We start from the raw sequence: 22606 nt of genomic DNA, 5'->3' as shown, positions 1-22606 counted from the left end.
CGCGACCGCTACGGTCGCAGGTTCGAATCCTGCCTCGGGCATGGATATGTCTGGCGTCCTTAGGTTAGTTAGGTTTAAGTAGTTCTAAGTTCTAGGGGACTGATGACATCAGATGTTAAGTCCCATAGTGCTACATCTACATCTACATACATACTCCGCAATCCACCATACGGTGCGTGGCGGAGGGTACCTCATACCACAACTACCATCTTCTCTCCCTGTTCCACCAAACAGAACGAGGCAAAAATGACTGCCTGAATGCCTCTGTACGAGCTCTAATCTCTCTTATCTTATCTTTGTGGTCTTTCCGCGAAATGTTAGTTGGCGCCGGTAAAATTGTACTGCAGTCAGCCTCAAATGCTGGTTCTCTAAATTTCCTCAGTAGCGATTCACGAAAAGAACGCCTCCTTTCCTCTAGAGACTCCCACCCGAGTTCCTGAAGCATTTCCGTAACACTTGCGTGATGATCAAACCTACCAGTAACAAATCTAGCAGCCCGCCTCTGAATTGCTTCTATGTCCTCCCTCAATCCGACCTGATAGGGATCCCAAACGCTCAAGCAGTACTCAAGAATAGGTCGTATCAGTGTTTTATAAGCGGTCTCCTTTACAGATGAACCACATCTTCCCAAAATTCTACCAGTAAACCGAAGACGACTATCAACCTTCCCACAACTGCCATTACATCCTTGTCCCACTTCATATTGCTCTGCAGTGTTACGCCCAAATATTTCATCGACGTGACTGTGTCAAGCACTACACTACTGATGGAGCATGGAGCTGTCAATTATAAATTTTCACCAATCACCAGAAATTTTATCTCCACCAAGTGGTATCTCAGTCCTAGGTAATTGCACTGATGAATTAGTCACCCAACCCAGTTGACATAATCTGCCTCTCTGAACACCATGTGACCACTGGTATAGGAACTAGGCCTAAGCATAATGAGAAACTCAGACAGGAGAGTACTGCAAATGTTAGAATAAGGAAAGGTTCTCATAAAAGTATAATTAAAAATAATGTAAGTATATTTCATCAAAATATTGGGAGTTTAAAGAATAAAATAGATGAGCTTCTGGTTTGTTTAGAAGATTTAGAAGCTGAGGATGAAATAGATATACTATGCCTGTCTGAGCATCACATTGTTACTGATATGGATAAGGTAAATGTAAGTGGATATAAGCTCTCTGCACATGTAATGAGAGAAAATATGGAGAAAGGAGGAGTTGCCATACATGTCAAAAGTTATCATTGTGCAATAAGTATAGAAACAAAAAAGTTTTAACATATAGAAGCATGTGCCTGTGAGCTTAAATTAAATAAAGGCAAATTTATAATTGTAACTGTATACAGGTCCCCATCAGGATATTTTCATCTATTTCTGAAAAATTTGGACTCCTTGTTGTGCTATCTGTCAGACAGGGGGAAGCAAATCATTATTTCTGGGGAATTCAATGTAAATTCTCTGAAAGAGGGTAATAGGAAAAATGACCTTGAAGTATTACTCAGTTCTTTCAATTTAACACCCGTTATTGATTTTCCTACTCGGGTGGTAAAGGATAGCAGCTCACTGATAGATAACTTCTTTATAGACTAAGATAAGTTTAACCAGATAAATGCTCAGCCTGTTGAGAATGGTCTTTCTGATCATGGTGCACAGCTAGTTACAATATATGACATAGCTCCATTCAGCAATACTAAACAGTCCTCCAAAGTAGTACGTTCAGTCAACAATTTAACAATTGCAAATTTCAGGGAAAGCCTACAGCTGTTAGACTGGGATGAGGTGTACTGTGAACCTGATGCCAATTTAAAATATAATTTATTTCATGACATTTTTGTAAATGCATTTGAAAACTGCTTCCCCAAGAAAATAGTTAAATATACTCGTAAGAAACCTTGTAACAAACCATGGCTTACTAAGGGTATAAAAATATCTTGTAACCGGAAAAGGGAAATGTATCTGACAGCAAGAAAGAGTAGTGGCCCAGAAACTATCAAAAATTATAAAAACTACTGTGTTAAATTAAGAAAAGTTATTAAAAAATCCAGGAGTGTGTGTATCATGTCTGAAATCAGCAACTCTGATAATAAAATTAAAACAATTTGGAATATTATAAAAAGAGAAACAGGTCAACCAAGAGCAGAAGAAGACAGTATTACCATCAAATTGAATGAAAACTTTATGAACAAAAAGTCAGAAGATGAAAATATTTTTAATAATCATTTTCTAAATGTTGTGGATGTAGTAGGATCCAGGTGTTCATTGGAAGATGCTAGGCTGTTAATGGAAGAGGCCATACCCATGCAATGTGATACAATTGAAATCTCACCCACTTCTCCCTCTGAAATTAGGAAAATAATAAACTTGCTTAAAAGCAAAAACTCACATGGAATTGATGGCATTTCCAGCAAAATACTAAAAGCTTGTTCTCAACAGATAAGTAAGATTCTCAGCCACCTGTGTAATAGCTCTCTGGAACAGGGCGTTTTCCCTGATAGACTGAAATATGCTATTGTTATACCTATGCATAAAAAGGGGGATAGATCTGATGTCAGCAATTACCGTCCAATCTTCCTTCTAACAGCTTTATCCAAAATTTTTGAGAAAGTAATGTATTCAAGAGTAGCTTCACATATCTGTAAAAATGAAGCACTAACAAAATGTCAGTTTGGTTTCCAGAAAGGTTTTTCAACAGAAAATGCCATATATGCTTTCACCAGTCAAATTTTGAATGATCTGAATAACCGAACACCACCCATTGGGATTTTTTGTGATCTCTCAAAGGCTTTTGATTGTGTCAACCATGATATTCTGCTACACAAGCTCAAGTATTGTGGCATGAGTGGGACAGTGCACAAATGATTTAATTCGTACCTAACTGGAAGAGTGCAGAAAGTTGAAATAAGTAGTTCTCATAACATGCAAAGATCAGCACATTCCTCAAACTGGGGAACTATCAAGAATGGGGTTCCACAAGGGTCAGTCTTGGGTCCTTTGTTGTTCTTAATGTATATTAATGACTTGCCATTCTGTATTCATGAAGAGTCAAAGTTAGTTCTCTTTGCTGATGATACAAGTATAGTAATCACACCTGACAAACAAGAATTAACTGATGAAATTGTCAATACTGTCTTTCAGAAAATTACTAAGTGGTTCCTTGTAAACGGACTCTCACTGAATTTTGATAAGACACAGTACATACAGTTCCCTACAGTGAATGGTATGACGCCATTAATAAATATAGACCTTAATCAGAAGCATATAGCTAAGGTAGAATATTCCAAATTTTTAGGTGTGTCCATTGATGAGAGATTAAATTGGAAGAAACACATTGATGATCTGCTGAAACGTTTGAGTTCAGCTACTTATGCAATAAGGGTCATTGCAAATGCTGGTGATAAACATCTTAGTAAATTAGCTTACTACGCCTATTTTCACTCATTGCTGTCATATGGCATCATATTTTGGGGGAATTCATCACTGAGGAATAAAGTATTTATTGCACAAAAGCGTGTAATCAGAATAATAGCTGGAGTCCACCCAAGATCATCCTGCAGACAATTATTTAAGGATATAGGGATACTCACAGTAGCTTCTCAGTATATATACTCTCTTATGAAATTTTTTATTAGCAACCAAACCCAATTCAAAAGTAATAGCAGTGTGCATAACTACAATACTAGGAGAAAGGATGATCTTCACTATTCAAGATTAAATCTAACTCTGGCACAGAAAGGGGTGAATTATACTGGCACTAAAGTCTTTGGTCACTTACCAAATAGTATCAAAAGTCTGACAGATAACCAACAAGTATTTAAGAAGAAATTAAAAGAATTTCTGAATGACAACTCCTTCTACTCCTTAGAGGAATTTTTAGATATAAATTAAGAAAAAAAAGAAAAAAAACAAAAAAAAATAATAAAAAAATAAAAAAACACAAAAAAATAAAAAGTTATTATATTAACTTAAGTATGTTGTTAAATTAACTTAATTATGTCATCTACTGGAAAATTTGACTCGTTCCACATCACTACGAAATATCGTATTCATGATCCATGGAACTAGTATTATTCTAATCTAATCTAATCTAAACATTACAGGATTCTTTTTCCTATTCATCTGCATTAATTTACATTTATCTATATTTGGAGTTAGCTGCCAATCTTTACACCAATCACAAATCCGGTCCAAGTCATCTTGTATCAGAGCCATTTGAACCATTTTTTGAACCATTAAATAGGCGCCTTCTGTGAAGGCCCATACGCAGCAACATTCGCTAAAGAGTAAATGAGGAGACGTTGTTGGTAGCCCCTTGGTTCATATGGGCCGTCTGTTGCTAAACAGTTGCACGTCTGTTCCTGCAGCTGTCTCTCACATGTGCCATCTATTGCCCATGGTGCCCCACAACTGCCTCGACGCCAGTTTTGGATACCGTCATTCTGTCGTTATATTAGTATGGATTCCGTTTTCGTTCCATAGACCCAAAAATGAGATGATTCTCGTAGGTATGGAACATGTCAGAAAGTACGAGGGTTGTTAGGAAAGTAAGGAACGATCGGTTGCAAAATGGAAACCACAGTGAACCTTCCAGGTGCTTCTGTACATAGTCGCCGCTCCGACTTAGACATTTGTCGGAGCCTTACATCAAATTTCCAACACCATCGACAAAGAAGGCAGCCACCTGTGCTTTCCAATAATTCTCTACGCTGGTCTATAGCGCGTAGCCTGCGCCTAAACGTTGTCTTCGTATCCAGCGTTTCATGTGAACAGAGATGATACTAAGGACGAGCCAATTAGGGCTGTGCTGTGGGTGATCGAACACTTCCCATCGAAAAGGCTGCAGGAGCGTCTTCACTGCCCCTGCAGAGTGCAGCTGAGAATTTCCATGAAGAAGGAAGTGCGTGGCAGTTGTGTTAGGTGGGCTACACTCATTAAGGCGGAGCGTCTCAGCGGGTCCTCCTACTTGGTGGAAGTCATTGTTGTTCTAGGCATCTTAACTCGCTCTCAGAGCGCTCACAACTGAAAAGAGCGTCTTGATGCGATCGATGGGCATACTAAAGGCACTGCCCAAAACATCTGTGAAAAGCCTCGTCGGATTTTCACAGCAGTTTCCATTTCGCAACCGATCGTTCCTCACTTTCCGAATAGCCCTCGTATAACATATAAAAAACATAAAACATTTGAATATAATACTCACTACCCTGATCATTTGTCAAAAGGTTGTCAAAATAGGTGAATATATTACAGTAAACTGTTACTGCCAATATTTACAGAATTGATACACTGTCAGAATGCACTTTTAATAAGTTTATCATACACAAAATACCCAATGTGAGCAACTGCTGTCAAAACTTAAATCTAACAGACAATTTTACTTACGCTGGGCTAACAGTTTATGTTAAGACATTCGTCTATAGCGTAGATGGAATTGCCTATCCAAAAGTCTTTCAAATTCTGTTTAAACCGTGCTTCATCTGAAATTAAGTACTTAATGGTTGTTAGCAATTTATTGAAAATGTGTGTTCCTGAACACTGGCCCCCTTTTTGGGCCAAGATAAGTGATTTTATGTTGAAATGTGTGTGAAATCTTATGGCACTTAACTGCTAAGGTCATCAGTCCCTAAGCTTACACACAACCTAAATTATCCTAAGGACAAACACACACACCCGTACTCGAGGGAGGACTCGAACCTCCGCCGGGATCAGCCGCACAGTCCATGACTGCAGCCCCCAAGACCGCTCGGCTAATCCCGCGAGGCTTAGTGATTTTATGTAAATTGTTCATAGTATTTGTCGATCTGGAAAAAACATTCGACAATGTAAAATGTTGCAATATGTTCGAAATTCTGAGAAAAATAAGGCTAAGCTATAGATAGAGACAGGTTCTACAAAACATGTACAGGAGCCAAGAGATAAAAATAAGAGTCGACGACCAAGAACGAAGTGCTCGGATTATAAAGGCGGTAAGACAGGGATGTAGTCCTTCTCCCCTACCGTTCAATCTGTACATCGAAGAAGCAATGATGGGAATAAAAGAAAGGCTTAAGAGAGGAATTAAAATTCAAGATGAAAGGATATCAGTGGTGCGATTCGCTGATGATATTGCCATCCTGAGTGAAAATGAAGAAAAATCGAATTAACAACCTAAGTAGTACAGAATATGGAATGAGAGTAAATCGAAGAAAAACAAAAGTACTGAGAAGTAGTCGAAATGAGCACAGTGAGAAACTTAACATCAGGATTGATTGTCACGACGTAGATTAAGTCAAGGAATTCTACTACTAAGGCAGTAAAATAACCAACGACGGATAGCCTAGACATGTCTACTAGGCCGTTATTTGAGGAAGAAATTTTAGAGAATGTACGTTTGGAGCAGAGCATTTTATGATTGTGAAACATGGACAGTGGGAAAAACGGAACAGAAGAAAATCGAAGATTTTGAGATGTGGTGCTACAAAAGAAGGTAGAAAGTCAGGTGCACGGATAAGATAAGGGTTGGAGAGGTTCTCCGCAGAATCTGGGAAAGAAAGAACGTATGGGGAAAAATTGACAATAACAAGGTACAAGATGATAGGGCATATGTTAAAGCACCAGGGAATAATGTCCATAGATCTGGAGGGAGCTGTAGAGGAAGACAGAGATTTGAACACAGCGAAGAATATTTGAGGACAAAGGGTGCAAGTGCGGCTTGGAGATGAAGAGGTTGGCACAAGATAGGAATTCATGGCCGGCCGCGTCAAACCAGTCAGAAGACAAGGACTCAAAATAAAAAAGTCGGCTGGACAGACATTGTGTGTCATAAGTGAGTCATCTGGAATATATAAATGAACTTCCGCTTGTAATTTCAGACGATGCAATGAAGAAGCAGCTAATTAAATAGTCGAGAAATTGTTAGAGACTATCGTATTATAACTGAATTTTCACAACATTCGATACGTACAGTTCAGTACTTCTCATGGAACTTCAGCAAGCGGTGCAAACATGTCTGCCAAACACTGAAAAAGAGCATGAAGTAAGCGGTGTATTTTTGAAACTACAGATCAATCGAAGTCTGAAGCAGAAAAATGGCTCTCCAGTCTGTAGGCGCGCTCACGTATCATCGGCGCACTTGAACTTCTTTCGGTGGCACTGTCAGCAACAGAGAAGAACGCCCAAGAGGGGATCCAGTAGCCACAGAGGAGTAACAGCGACTACTGTGATGTACTCAAGACAGAAAAGTACAAGCCTAAATAAAAACATTTTCTTTATTTAGTTATGTCAACATTGTAACTGTGGATGACGTGCAGGGGTTGGAACGACATACGCGTAAATACACTACTGGCCATTAAAATTACTACACCACGAAGATGACTTGCTACAGACGCAAAATTTAACCGACAGGAAGAAGATGCTGTGATATGCGAATGATTAGCTTTTCAGAGCATTCACACAAGGTTGCCGCCGGTGGCGACACCTACAACGTGTTGACATGAGGAAAGTTTCCAACCAATTGACCGGCGTTGCCTGGTGAAACGTTGTTGTGATGCGTCGTGTAAGGAGGAGAAACGCGTACCATCACGTTTCCGACTTTGATAAAGGGCAGATTGTAGCCTATCGCGATTGCGGTTTATCGTATCGCGACATTGCTGCTCGCGTTGGTCGAGATCCAATGACTGTTAGCAGAGGGAATCGGTGGGTTCAAGAGGGTAATACGGAACGCCGTGCTGGATCCCAACGGCCTCGTATCACCCGCAGTCGAGTTGACAGGCATCTTATCCGCATGGTTGTAACGGATCGTTCAGCCACGTCTCGATCCCGGAGTCAACAGATGGGGACGTTTGCAAGACAACAACCATTTGCACGAACAGGTCGAGGACGTTTGCAGCAGCACGGACTATCAGCTCGGAGACCATGGCTGCGGTTACCCTTGACGCTGTATCACAAACAGGAGCGCCTGCGATGGTGTACTCAACGACGAACCTGGGTTCACGAATGGCAGAACGTCATTTTTTTGTATGAATCCAGGTTCTCTTTACAGCATCATGATGGTCGCGTCCGTGTTTAGCGACATCGCGGTGAACGCACATTGGAAGCGCGTATTTGTCATCGGCATACTGGCGTATCACCCGTCGTGATGGTATGGGGTGCCGCCATTGGTAACACCTCTTGGTCACCTCTTGTTCGCATTGACTTCAATTTGAACAGTGGACATTACATTTCAGATGTGTTACGACCCGTGGGTCTACCCTTCATTCGAGCCCTGCAAAACCCTGCATTTCAGCAGGATAATGCACGATCGCATGTTACAGGTCCTGTACGGGCCTTTCTGGATACAGAAAATGTTCGACTGCTGCCCTGGTCAGTACATTCTCCAGATCTCTCACCAATTGAAAACGTCTGGTCAATGGTGGCCAAGCAACTGGCTCGTCACAATACGCCAATCACTACTTTTGATGAACTGTGGTATCGTGTTGAAGCTGCATGGGCAGCTGTACCTGTACACGCCATCCAAGCTCTGTTTGACTCAATGCCCAGGCGTATCAAGGCCGTTATTACGGCCAGAGGTGGTTGTTCTGGGTACTGATTCCTCAGGATCTATACACGCAAACTGCGTGAAAATGTAATCACATGTCAGTTCTAGTATAATATATTTGTCCAATGGGTACCCATTTCTTCTTGGTGTAGCGATTTTAATGGCCAGTGGTGTATATTGTTTAAACAAGAACGACTTCTAATACAAGTATTGTGCATGCTACTACTGAAATGAGTTAGCTAAACGTGATATACGCTTCGTTTAGTTAAGTTAAAACCTCAACAGTGATAGTGTTTTTGTGGTGTCACCGCCAGACACCACACTTGCTAGGTGGTAGCGTTTAAATCGGCCGCGGTCCGCTAGTATACGTCGGACCAGCGTGTCACCACTGTCAGTGATTGCAGACCGAGCGCCGCCACACGGCAGGTCTAGAGAGACTTCCTGGCACTCGCTCCAGTTGTACAGACGACTTTGCTAGCGATGCTACACTGACAACTACGCTCTCATTTGCCGAGACGATAGTTAGCATAGCCTTCAGCTACATCATTTGCTACGACCTAGCAAGGCGCCATAGCATTTGATATTTATCGTGTGAAGCATGTACAGTCAAGAGAGATGTTCACCAATTGTGGATTAAAGTTAAGTATTCTACCAGTTACCTCCTTTTTTGCTAGACTCAACTCCTATAACTGTTCCAGGCCTCACGCCAGCCTGTGTGAGCTTAAACGCGTGCCTTTCCACTTCCTCCAAACCCCGTGAATTGGCTCCCGCCAATTCACAACAAATGGCGACGAGTGTGAAAACGGTCTTCTTCTTTATACTTGCTTAAATTACTTGTGTCATGGCTTCGCCACAATCTCCAGATGTACTGTCCGAATTTTAGCGCTTGCAGAATCAGCATACGCAGGCCTTATTGGATGCCCTTGGACAGCTCATCCAGGGTCAACGTGCGATGCAAAACGATGCGGCCGCCACCGCTCCACCGCTACCGCAGCCACAACACGCTGTTGCACCACCTTTTCGTCCTTTTGATGCGGCACTGGAAAGCTGGATGTAGTGGTCACGCCAATTTGGATTCCATCTCGCCGCCTACAGAATTCAAGGTATTGAGCAGCAGCCTTTTTTGCTTTCTTGTGTAGGTGTATCCACCTGCCGAGTGATAGTGAAATTATTTCCCCGACACGACGTATCAACTCAGTCCTACAACGAAATTTTGTCTGCATTAGATGCATTTTTCAAAGAATCAGTCAATGTAGTTGCAAGAAAGTATACCTTCTTTCGTACAAAACGTACGGCCGGTCAAACTAATCGGGAGTGGGTTGCAACTTTGCAAGGCCTTACTAGGGATTGTGCTTTTGATTGTGAATGTGGACTCCCTTATTCAGATACTATGGTATGTGATGCCATTGCACAGAACGTTTCTGATGTTCGTATAAGGGAACAGATTTAGAAACTAGTCAATCCCTCCCTTCAACAAGTGATGGACATATTGGATAGGCAAGACACACTTGACTTTGCTCAGGAATCATTTGCACCTTCGCCAGCCGTGTGTCACGTTAACCGGCCCGGCGGGCGCGCTGCACGGAACAGTAAACAGCCCTCGCGCCCATCCGCGCAGCTGCCGCCAAGCTCTCCGCTACGTGTGCCGCGCAAGCAAGCAAATGAAGTGCTAAAATCATACCCGCGGTGTGCTACTAGACATTCGCGTGAGAATTGCCCGTCACGCCAAGCTATTTGCTTTTTCTGTAATAAAAAAGGACATGTTCAGAGTGTTTGCCAGAAAAAGCTTAGATCGGACACTCACAACCATTCCAGGCCCTTTGCTTCACGCTGGAATCGGAATCGAACCAAGAATACTCAGTCTCGTGAACCTCCACCCATAGAAATTCATGTAGTTCAATCCACTCCGCCCAGTGCCACTCTCTCTAACAGTGACAGTGTTTGTCCCACAACTAGTGTGTGTCGACGTCGACGAAAATCCCATCAAGTCGCAAGTGATTCTGTACCAGTGTCAGTTCACGTTGCACGAGACAGTCGCTCTTGTTGTCAGCAGGACAATAAACTTTTTGTAGACTTGGACATTAATGGCAACGTGATCCCGTTCCAGCTCGATACCGGAGCTGCAGTTTCATTGATCAATAACGACACGTACAAACAACTGAGCACACCTCCGTTGCATGCCGCAAATGTTAAGTTAAATAGTTATTCAGGACAAGCTATCCCTGTGTTAGGACAGTGCAGCCTTCTTGCAACATACAAGGGACAAACAAAACTTGTGTCATTTTACGTACTTCGTTCTTCTTCTGCAGTGAACTTGTTTGGTTTAGATTTATTTTAGTTGTTTAACTTGTCTATAGTAAATCAGGTCCTCTCAGTGAACCAGACTGTGCCTTCAGACAGTGTTTCTCGTCTTTTTGACGAGTTTGCAGACTTTTTGCACCGGGCCTTGGTTGCGCTAAGAACTATAAAGCACATTTGGAACTGAAAGTAAACGCGCAACCGAAATTTTTCAGAGCGCGCAATGTTCCCCACGCATTGCGTGACGAGGTTGCAAGAACATTACACGATTTGGAATCACAAGGTGTGGTTGAACGTGTGCAGGCTTCTCTCTGGGCATCACCCTTAGTAATTTTGCCAAAACCTTCCGGACAATTGAGATTTTGCGTGGACTTCAAGGCAACAGTGAATCCACAACTAGTGATTGCAACTTATCCTTTACCCCGCCCGGAAGATCTTTTTGACAAACTGTGCCCGTGTAAATATTTTTCGAAGTTGGACCTAGCAGATGCGTACTTGCAAATACCGGTGGACGACGAATCCCAGCGCGTCTTGGTGGTTAACACGCATCTTGGTTTGTATCGATTCAAAAGACTGCCATTCGGGTGTGCATCCGCCCCTGCTTTGTTTCAGCAATATCTGCAAACTGTTTGTGCGTCGGTCCCTACTGCAGCAAACTATCTGGACGATATTGTGATCTCCGGAAAGACGGAAGAAGAACATTTAGCCAATCTCAGAACATTATTTCAGGTCTTGCGACAAAATGGTCTTCGCTTGCGGAAGGACAAATGTGTGTTTTTTGCTCGTGACTTACCCTATCTGGGACGTGTAATCAATGCCCAAGGCATACATCCCAGTCCCGAGCACCTCCGTGCCATTCAAGACTTGCCTTCGCCGCAGAATTTGAAGCAGCTACAGAGTGTGCTGGGAAAAATCAATTACTATAAGAGATATGTGCGCCACGCCTCTTCCATTTCAGCTCCGCTTCATTGCTTACGCCGTAAAGGTGTTCCGTTCGTCTGGACGACGGAATGCGAACGCGCCTTTCGCCAGTTGAAATCGGCGTTGCTTTCCACTACTTGCCTTACGCCATTCGATCCCCAGAAACCCCTTTTGTTGATGGTAGATGCATCGGATTTCGGGATCGGTGCTGTGCTTGCGCACAAAGATGGATCGCATGATCGCCCTATTGCCTTTGCGTCCAAATTGCTCTCGTCTGCGCAAAGACAATATTCACAGATAGAGAAAGAAGCTTTGGCTCTCGTATTTGGTGTTACTAAGTTTCATGATTTCTTGTATGGTCGTCACTTTACCATCATCACAGACCACAAACCTTTTACATCGCTTTTTCATCCGCACAAGCCTGTACCACCACGTACAGCGCAGAAATTCATTCGCTGGTCTCTTTTCCTCTCGCAGTACCGCTACGATATCTTGTATCGGTCCACTGCTAAGCACGGAAACGCCGATGCGTTGTCCCATTTGCCTGTTGCTGAGGATAGAGCATTCGATTCCTCCGAACTTGCTTGCATGTTCATTGATGCGGAAACCGATGACGTGGTCGAATCGTTTCCGATTGATTTTCGTCGTGTGGCTACAGCCACTGCTGCTGACCCTGTCCTTGCTCCCGTTTTGCGTTTTGTTGCTACGCAAGGGCCCTTGTCCAAGTCATGGATCGAGGATCCGTTGGTTCGCCGATTTTTTGCTCACAAGGAGAGACTTTTTGTTCGACGTGGTGTTTTGCTGTTGCGTTCTGATAATGATCAGTCCAGGGTCGTGGTCCCACGTTCGTTACAGTCCTCTGTCTTACGGCTTCTCCACCAAAGACATTGGGGTATAGTGCGAACGAAACAACTTGCTCGTCAGCACTGTACTTGGTTCGGAATCGATGCTGCGATTACGAATATGTGCTCTTCTTGCACCACCGCGGAAATTCTTTGCATGGTCGAAAGCCACTTCCCCTTGGCAATGCTTACACATCGATTTTGCTGGTCCATTCTGGAATGCTCGATGGTTGGTTGTCGTAGATTCATTCAGTAATTTTCCTTTTGTTGTCAGAATGTCTGCCACGACGTCATCTGCCACCATCCAAGCGTTATCCGCTATCTTTTCTATTGAAGGTCTTCCACAGACTATTGTTTCCGACAATGGCCCACAATTCATGTCCGCAGAATTTCAGTCATTCTGCAGGGCCAATGGTATTCAACATCTCACGTCCGCGCCGTTTTCGCCGCAGTTAAACGGTGCCGCTGAACGATTGGTACGGACTTTCAAGTCACAGATGTTGAAGTTGAAAGAGTCGCACTCTCGGGAGGACGCGTTATTGCTCTTTTTGTCTTCGTATCGCTCTCAGCCCCGAGGTGGTCGCTCACCGGCTGAGTTGCTCCACGGTCGTCCTCATCGAACCTTGATGTCTTTGCTGCATCCGCCGCATCAGGGTCCTGTGCAGCGGCAGACACCTGCTTTTGCCCCAGGCGACGTTGTATACTATCGCAACTATCGAGGTTCACGGCGTTGGCTCGCAGGGCGCATTGTTCGCTGCCTCGGCCGCGCTATGTATCTGGTTTTGGGGGCCTCTGGTGAGGTGCGTCGGCATCTCGATCAGCTGCGCCTCTGTCGTCGCACGGGTTCTGCCGCTCCCCGTCTGCTTTCAGCGACGGTACCGTCCGGTCAACGCCCTTGGGACCCATCTACTGGCTCGCCGCATCCCCAGGTGTTACCGACGCTGTCTTCCATTTTGCCCCATGGCGACGCGCCACCGCCGCCGCCTGTTCTCCCGCCGGCGACGCCCGCAGTGGACCCTTCGCTGCAACCGCCAAGCGCCTCCCTGGGTCACGCGCCGCCGATCGCTTCCCGTGACCAGCTGTCCTCCGACATGGAACTCTTGCCCGCTCCGGACCAGATGGCGTCTTCGCCCGTCGGGTACGCCGACGCGATGGAGGTCGACCCTTCGGTCCCTCCTGTCTCTTTACGGGCGCATACACCGGATGTTTGCGTGCACCCTGGACTAGGTTTTCAGGCGTTTCCTAGATCCCCTCGGGCCGAATGGCAGGGTGCGGGTGGCACAGCCTCGCCTGTTGTTAGGCTCCACACCTCGTCGCATACGTCGACATGGGGTCCTCCCCACGGCGGGCGGAAGCCTTAAAACACAACCGTACGCCGATTTGCGGGGGAGGAATGTGGTGTCACCGCCAGACACCACACTTTCTAGGTGGTAGCGTTTAAATCGGCCGCGGTCCGCTAGCATACGTCGGACCTGCGTGTCGCCACTGTCAGTGATTGCAGACCGAGCGCCGCCACACGGCAGGTCTAGAGAGACTTCCTAGCACTCGCTCCAGTTGTACAGACGACTTTGCTAGCGATGCTGCACTGACAACTACGCTCTCATTTGCCGAGACGATAGTTAGCATAGCCTTCAGCTACGTCATTTGCTACGACCTAGCAAGGCGCCATAGCATTTGATATTTATCTTGTGAAGCATGTACAGTCAAGAGAGATTTTCACCAATTGTGGATTAAAGTTAAGTATTCTACTAGTTACCTCCTTTTTTACTAGACTCAACTCCTATAACTGTTCCAGACCTCACGCCAGCCTGCGTGAGCTTAAACGCGTGCCTTTCGGCTTCCTCCAAACCCCGTGAATTGGCTCCTGCCAATTCACAACAGTTTTTTCGCCCGTTTCTTGCTTACCACGCAGATGCATCGCCCGTATGCAGGTTTCACTGTAACTTGCCTGATTTATTTGTGTACACCTCAAATAACTGAAACTGGAGACCGCAAACGGCGAACAATAGAGCACAGAAGGCGTTGAAAATGAATTCTACTGGCAAGACAATGTTTTTAGAACGGCCAGTATCAAAGACGATTGGCAGCCGCTGGGAGCAGGGCAGCAAGTAGAAGAGCCAGTTGCCCTCTCCGCGCTCCACTCCTCTCAGCTGCCTACTGTACTTGACCAGTAGGGTTTTTTATCTCATTTTGTTCTCTATTGTTCGTTGAATTTGTTCGGGGCGGACGTCCGATGACACCCGTTTAAGTTCTTTGTTGATCCGTTCACTCAGTTTCTTTTTTATTACAGAGGGTAGCTAACCCTCCGACCGAACACACTGAGCTACCGTACCGGCGGCGGGAGCGGAAACTTTACCCACCTCCCATAGCCATAGGCATGTTCGCTACCCTCGTCGTTGGTTGCACCCCAGGTGAAGCTGAGGTGATCCAGGTAGTAGCGATCCTGCAGTCTTCCACCCTCCAGATAGAGCTTCTCGCCGCCAATAAGTTGCACCTTCACTGTGGACACAAGACAGAACACACCGAGGTCAGTGTCGGGGAGTTTATAACCATCTATAGAAGAGATAATCTTTCAAACGGATGTTAATATCTTGTGACACTTGTGAGGTTATTGCCTGGCATCAGACACAGTAAAACAGTAGTTAACAAATAACGCAATGTATATTTATTGAAACTTCCTAGCAGATTAAAACTGTGTGCTGTACCGAGGCTAAAACTTTTGCCTCTGATTGTACTGTTCGTTATTTAATTACGACCGAGGTTTCAGCCTTTTATGCCATTTTCAAGTGATTGACTTTACGTCTTTAACAAATATTGCAGGATATCAAGCTCAAAATTTGGCATAAATTAAGAAAAATATTGGCCCCCCAGATAATGCCAGACGTAAAGCCACCATCTTGCAAAAAGATCAGTAAATATAATCGGAGCTGGTCACATTTAGTAAAAAAGTTTTACACTGATATTTCTCCTTGATTTCACTATCATTACGACCCGAGGACATATGTTCATATTTTTTATACCAAAGTAAACCAGCTTTTACTAAATATGACGTGCTTTGACTATTGGCAACGGCCTTGCCGCAGTGGTTACACCTGTTCCCGTGAGATCACTCAAGTTAAGCACTGTCGGGCGTGGTCGGCACACAGATGGGTGACGACCCAGGCCGCCATGCGCTGTTGCCATTTTTCGGGGTGCACTCAGCCTCGTGATCCCAATTGAGGAGCTACTCGACCGAATGGTAGCGGCTTCGGTCAAGAATACCATCTTACGACCGAGAGAGCGGCGTGCTGACCCCACGCCCCTCTTATCCGCATGCTCCACTGAGGATGACACGCCGGTCGGATGGTCTCGGTAGGCGACTCGTGGCCTGAAGACAGAGTGCTCCCACTATTATTTAGTGATCTCTTTACAAGACGGTGACTTTACAAAAAAAATGGCTCTGAGCACTATGGGGCTTAACTGCTACGGTCATCAGTCCCCTAGAACTTAGAACTACTTAAACCTAACTAACCTAAGGACAGCACACAACACCCAGCCATCACGAGGCAGAGAAAATCCCTGACCCCGCCGGGAATCGAACCCGGGAACCCGGGCGTGGGAAGCGAGAACGCTACCGCACGACCACGAGATGCGGGCGGTGACTTTACATCTCGCATTTCGTGGGGAAACAACATTTTTCTTATGGGCCATTGTGAGCTTGATGTTCTGTAATATATGTTAATGACATAAACTCAATGGCTCGAAAATGGTATATATGGGCGAAACCTGGGTCGGAATTAAATAAACAACAATACAGTTAAATAGTGGTATGTTCATTAAAAAATTATTGTATGACTGTTGCTCAGCAACATCAAAGACTTTTGACTCTGACCTTGCCTTTTGCAGGCAAGTGCTCTACCAACTGAGCTACTCAATAACGACTTACAACCCGCCCTCATTGCTTCACCCGCCAGTAGGGGAGACCGGCGCAATGTGGTCACCTTAAGGAATAAAGTACGACAATGGACACATCGTTCAGAGACATTCTCTCTAACTTCATCAGTGAACTATTGTTGTTGTTTGATGCTGTGGTATTCAAACCAAAGACTCGTTTGATGCAACTCTCCTTGCTACTCTACCCTGTGCAAGCCGTTTCTTCTCGAATGACTACCACAACCTACGTCCTTCTAAATCCGCTTAGTGCATTCATCTCTTGGTCTCTACTCATCTCTCAGTCTCACTCTAAGATTTTTACTCACCAATACTAAACTGGTGATCCGTTGATGCCTCAGAACGTGTCCTACCAACGGATCCCTTCTTCTAGTCGTGCCATCTATCCATCTAATCTTCAGCAGTCTTCTGTAGCACCACATTTCAATAGCTTCTATTCTCTTCTCGTCTAAACTGTTTAATCGTCCTTCTTTCATTTATCACTCCAAACAAATGCTTTCAGAAAAGACTTCCTGACACTTAAATCTGTACTCGATGTTAAATGTCTCTTCTTCAGAAACGCTTCCCTTGCCATCGCCAGTCTACATTTTATATCCTCTGTACTTCGGCTATCATCACTTACTTTGCTGCCCAAATAGCAAAACTCATCTGCTACTTTAACTGTCTCATTTCCTAATCTCATTGCCTCAACATCACCCGACTTAATTCGACTACATTCCATTATCCTCGTTTTGCTTTTGTTGATGTTCATAGATGTTCAAATCATTGTTTACCAGTTTTATAAAGTTACACACGTTCGTGTTAAAAACAATAATTTTAACGACAAACTGCCCGTTGGCTTCTGTCTCGGGTTCTTCGGCCGACGTTCATCTAATGATTTTTCTGACGTTTCGCCAGCACGAGTGGCTGGCATTGTCAAAGCTTCACCCTCCATTGCCGGTGGTGAACTGGAGCCGAGCTCGCGGCCGCAGACTATATGTACCTGGCGCGCCAACGTCGGAGGGCTTCTCCGCGGTCATTTCCGGTGCGGTTCTCCTCTTGCTACCTGCGACGGTCGTTCGCTGCAGTACGGGAAGCCAGGATCCGTTTACCTAAGGCTTTGTATTTCTACAGCTTCTCTGAACAAGCGCATTTGATAGTGCTTCTCTACAGCGAGAATTTTATTATGTGGTCGGTCTCATTCAGTGCGTGCTCTGCCACGGCCGATTTCTCCACCTGCCCCAACGTATGTTGCGCAAACATGGCGTAAAGACGATTTTCAAACCGACAAGGAAGATCAAAGAGTGTCTTAGATCGGCGAAGGAGAAAAGAGACCCACTTGCAATGTCGGGAATATACCGTATACCATGCACATGCGGAAAAGTTTATGTCGGAATGACTGGACGATCCATTAACACCAGGATCAAAGAGCATAAGCGACATTGCAAGTTGGGGCAGATGGAGAAATCGGCCGTGGCAGAGCACGCACTGAATGAGGCCGACCACATAATAAAATTCGCCGACACGGAAGTTCTGGCTGTAGAGAAGCACTATCACACGCGCTTGTTCAGAGAAGCTGTAGAAATACAAAAACACGCGAACAGTTTGAACAAGAAAGAGGAAAGCCTTAAGGTAAACGGATCCTGGCTTCCCGTACTGCAGCGAAGGACCGTCGCAGGTAGCAAGAGGAGAACCACACCGGAAATGACCGCGGAGAAGCCCTCGGACGTTGGCGCGCCAGGTACATATAGTCAGCGGCCGCGAGCTCGGCTCCAGTTCACCACCGGCAATGGAGGGTGAAGCTTTGACAATGCCAGCCACTCGTGCTGGCGAAATGTCAGAAAAATCATTAGATGAACGTCGGCCGAAGAACCCGAGACAGAAGCCAACGGGCAGTTTGTCAACAAGTGGCCACGAAAGCCTTAACAATTTTGTAATAATTTGAATGTCTGCACACTGACCACTTTGCCCCATAAAACTGGGTAATGTTATCCCTTGCTGAAAAAAATACAAACAATATTAAATAATCGCTTATGCACTTAAAGGAAACCATAATTCAATGTAGTAATTAATTTTAATACAAGTATAGACTATATATATCTATTAGAATTTACTAAATGAAATTAAAGCATTGTCACATTCAAATTTGAAAATAACTTATTGAAAATGTTGTGTGGCGAGGGCCTCGCGTCGGGTAGACCTTTCGCCGGGTGGGAGTCTTTCGAGTTGACGCCACCTCGGCGACTTGCGTGTCGATGGGGAAGAAATGACGAAGATAAGGACAACACAACACCCAGTTCCTGAGCGGAGAAAATCGCCGACCCAGCCGGGAATCGAACCCGGGCCGTTAGGTATGACATTCCGTCGTTCTGACCACTCAGCTACCAGGGGCAGACAATAACTTGTTGAAATTAAATGTAACATTTTCACACAATAGCTTATCAGGGAAACGCAATAATGGTTGCATGAGTTTTCACTGTCACCCCCTTCATTTTCATCCTCGCTGCTTGTATTCCCCCGAAGGGAAAAAACGCCTCTTTGTGTTGATCTCCTTTTGCTTATCTGAAGCAATAAGTTCCTCCGCGCCCTATTTGTCGTGTTCTGCATAATCGTCTTCTTTCAGTTTTCCTTTTCTTTTGCTGCTTTCGGATTCTTCTCTTAGGCCAGCTGTTGCTTGTATCAACTGCTTGCTAAGACGGCAGCCGAGCCCCTGTTCCTCTTCTGCGAACGAGCTTGAACAGACCTGGGTGGCGGGCTGATGTCTTCGGGAGTAACCACAAAAGACGAACAAGGTTGCAATGACGTTGGCACTGGAATATGTGGTGCATTATTACAGGATGTAGATGGAAATGGTTTCTATTTTCAGGGTTTCTGAGTTGGAAAACACAGGCCTATCTTCAGGAATAAGAGGTCTGTCAGTAGCCAAAGAGGCAACAAAATACGTTTCTTCAGAAGCATCAGAGTTAAAAGGACAAATGCCACGTTAATGGCTGTTATAGGCGCTGCAATAGATGTCGCTTCATGCGATCTCAGTGTCCGTTCTGGGTGACTGACTCTTGCGTCCATAGACCCAGTCTCCTCCAACAAGACGTGATTCTTTGTTGAAAGGATATTTGATTTTGTTATTCTCAGCCAGTTGAAAAGAAAGGCTTCTGACATTTCTATTGTAAAGAACTTTCTTCCCATTTAAAATATATTCTTTTAGTTCCTTCTCCTGTCCAGTGGTGAAAACAAGTCGTTTTGAACCAAGTACTTTATTGTCATAGGCTGCACCCTGAGTTAGGTTGTTGACTCGCCTCAGCAATGTCATCCTGGGAATACTAAATATTTTACTTGCTTTCTTGGAGCATATTTTGCCACCTCTCATTGCTTTAATGACCTGACAAACTTTTTTTTTTACTTCAGCATTATTGTGAAGTCTTGCGAGGTCGATTTCTAGGCATTTAAGAGCTATCTGTAAGAAAAAACACGAGCCATGCGTTTGAATATGTTTGGAGCAAAGCGGTCCCCTTGAAGAAAAGCGGACTCTCTTGTCCCAGACACTCTCAGGCTAGAAAAAGATGCCTACAAGATGTCTAACACATTTTAAAATGTCGAAACATAGAGATGACTTAAATTAAAGGTGCAGCTAACCAATATACTAACTACAAACAATACTTCCTCCAAGTAAATCGCATTTAATGGTACAATTAAAATGAGCTTACCTTACTACAGATCTTCACAGAATCCATTTTTTTCCTTTAGCTTTAAAGAACCACAACTAATCACCTCACCAGAGATTCACTTGGAGCATAAGCAGGACATAGTACAAGATTCCACAGGGAAATAGCACCACCAATTGGCGAGACATCATGAGGGTACCGCGCTACATCAGGGGATCACTATCAACGAGTCTCTCCTGCATAACCTCCTGCCTTCCGAAGTTCAAGGCAAAGGTCCCGACTTCGACTCTCGGTCCGCCACATATTTTAATCTGTCAGGAAGTTTCGTATTAGAGCACACTCCGCCGTGGAGGGAAAGTTTAGTTCTGGAAAACATCCCCCGGTCTGTGTCTAAGCATCTTTCTGGAGTGCTAGTCTTGCCAGATTCGCAGGAGAACTTTTGTGAAGTGTGGAAGGTAGGATCTTGGCGGAAGTAAAACTGCGAGGGCTGGTCGTGAGCCATGGTTGAGTAGCTCAGTCGGTAGAGCACTTCTCTGCCAAATGATAAGATTCTACGTTCCAGTCCCGCTTTGGGACATCAGTTTCAATCCGCCGAAAAGTTTCATATCAACGCACACTCAGTGGCAGAATGAAAATTTCATTATCTTTATTTATTACTTCAAGCTCACATCATACCACTCTGTGATAATTAATCTTATACCTATTACACCTGTAAGTAAATATACTCTAAGACAAAGAATAAAGACGCACTATGAAGAAATTATCCAAACGGGACGGAAACAGGTATATACGAGGGTAATCCTAAAAGTAAAGTCTCCTATTTTTTTTTAGAAGTACATAGACCTGTTTATTTCTACAATGGTTTACATCAGTTTACAGCTTGAACATTTAGCTGTTTTTCGACATAATCACCATAATGCAGTTTTGTAGACGCTGTGGCAGTTTTTGTATGCCCATGTCATACCAGCTCGCCGCCATGCTGTTCAGAGAGTTATGAACCTCTTCTTTCACCTCGTCGGCCAAACCTCATGAACCAACGAGCCGAGATCATCCAGAGTGATCCGCCGATCTTCAAGCATGCTTTGCTCGACCTTCAACACTGTCTCCTCAGAAATTGACGGTCTCCCGCTTCTTTGTTCGTCGTGAATTTCGGTCCGACAAGCTGCAAACTCTCTACACCACTTACGAACATTTTTTACATCCATGCACGACTCACCGTACACTTCCGTCAATTGGCGATGGATGTCAATCGGTTCAGTGCCCTTTGCGTTCAAAAACCGAATGACTGCGCGCAATTCGCATTTGGCGGTAACATCCAATGGGAGCTCCATTCTCAACGGCTGCCAAGCCAAGATTGAGCGCCTCAGCGCGGAGTGCGCATGTTTACACTCAGCGCGTGAAGCACTCTTCATAACAGTGTGACCAACTCCCACACAAACAGAGTTCTGCGCTTATAAATAGAGACCTAACTTTTGGGCTAACCGTCGTATGATGTACATGTAAAGACAAAAAAAAAAAAAAAGATTATAATTTTAAAAAAAATTGGCTGATTAACTCATGAGAAAGAACTTCACAAATTGAGCAAGTCAATGATGCTCCAAACGTTCTCGATTGGGAAAGATTTGGCGACTTTTCTGGCCAAGGTAGGGTTTTCCAAGCACATAGACAAACACTAGAAAATCTCGCTGTGTGCAGACGGGCATTCTATTACTGAAATGTAAGCCAAGGACGGTGTGCCAGAATATCGTCGACGTACTGCTATGCTGTAAGGGTGCCACGGTTGACAACTATAATGGTACTGCTATGAAAAGAAATGGCACTCATGATTGTCAGGCTGTATGGTTGGCGACAGTCACTTTCGTATTCCACCGCTGTCCAGGGCTCTCCAGATCCGTCTTCGGCCTGAATTCTCATTGACTTGAGTATAATTGTCTTCAGTGATGAGTCCCGCTTTGAGAAAGCTCCAATGACCAGCGAAGACATGTCTGGAGACGCCTCTGACAGCGGTGGGATACTACCCTCACTGTCACCCGTCATATGACCCAACAAGAAGGAATGATGGTCTAGGGTGCCATTACATTTCCTAGCGGGACCTCTTTAGTTGTCAACTGCGGTACCATTACAGCACAGCGGTACATCGACGGTATTCTACGCTCCGTTTTGTTTCCGTTCATGGCAAGCCATCTGGGCTTACTTTTCAACAAGATAATGCCCGTCTGCACACGGCGAGAGTTTCCACTAATTGTCTTCGTCTTTTCCAAACTCTTCCTTGGCCTACATGATCTCGGGATCTCTCCCCAATTGAGAACATTTGGAGCATTATGGGTAGGGTCCTGAACCACCTCGGAATTTCGACACTGTAACGCGCCAATTGGACACAATTTGGCTCGAGATCCCTGAGGACGACATCCGAAACCTCTGTCAATCAATGCAAAAGCCAGCCCTCGTCCACACTGTCC

General features: G+C 44.6%; 1 protein-coding gene across 1 annotated transcript in view; it reads right to left on the bottom strand.

Annotated features, from left to right (window-relative positions):
- LOC124596454 (carbonic anhydrase 1-like) overlaps positions 1–22606 on the bottom strand; it is a 154559-nt gene that overhangs the window by 31648 nt on the left and 100305 nt on the right. Inside the window, exon 5 of the mRNA XM_047135587.1 lies at positions 14937–15075. Coding sequence (XP_046991543.1) covers positions 14937–15075 — 139 coding nt within the window. The remainder of the gene's footprint in view (positions 1–14936; positions 15076–22606) is intronic.

This window comes from Schistocerca americana, chromosome 2 (genome assembly GCF_021461395.2).
Source record: "Schistocerca americana isolate TAMUIC-IGC-003095 chromosome 2, iqSchAmer2.1, whole genome shotgun sequence".
In the NCBI taxonomy this organism is placed as follows: Eukaryota; Metazoa; Arthropoda; class Insecta; order Orthoptera; family Acrididae; genus Schistocerca; species Schistocerca americana.
This window is presented reverse-complemented; position numbering and strand designations above follow the sequence as displayed.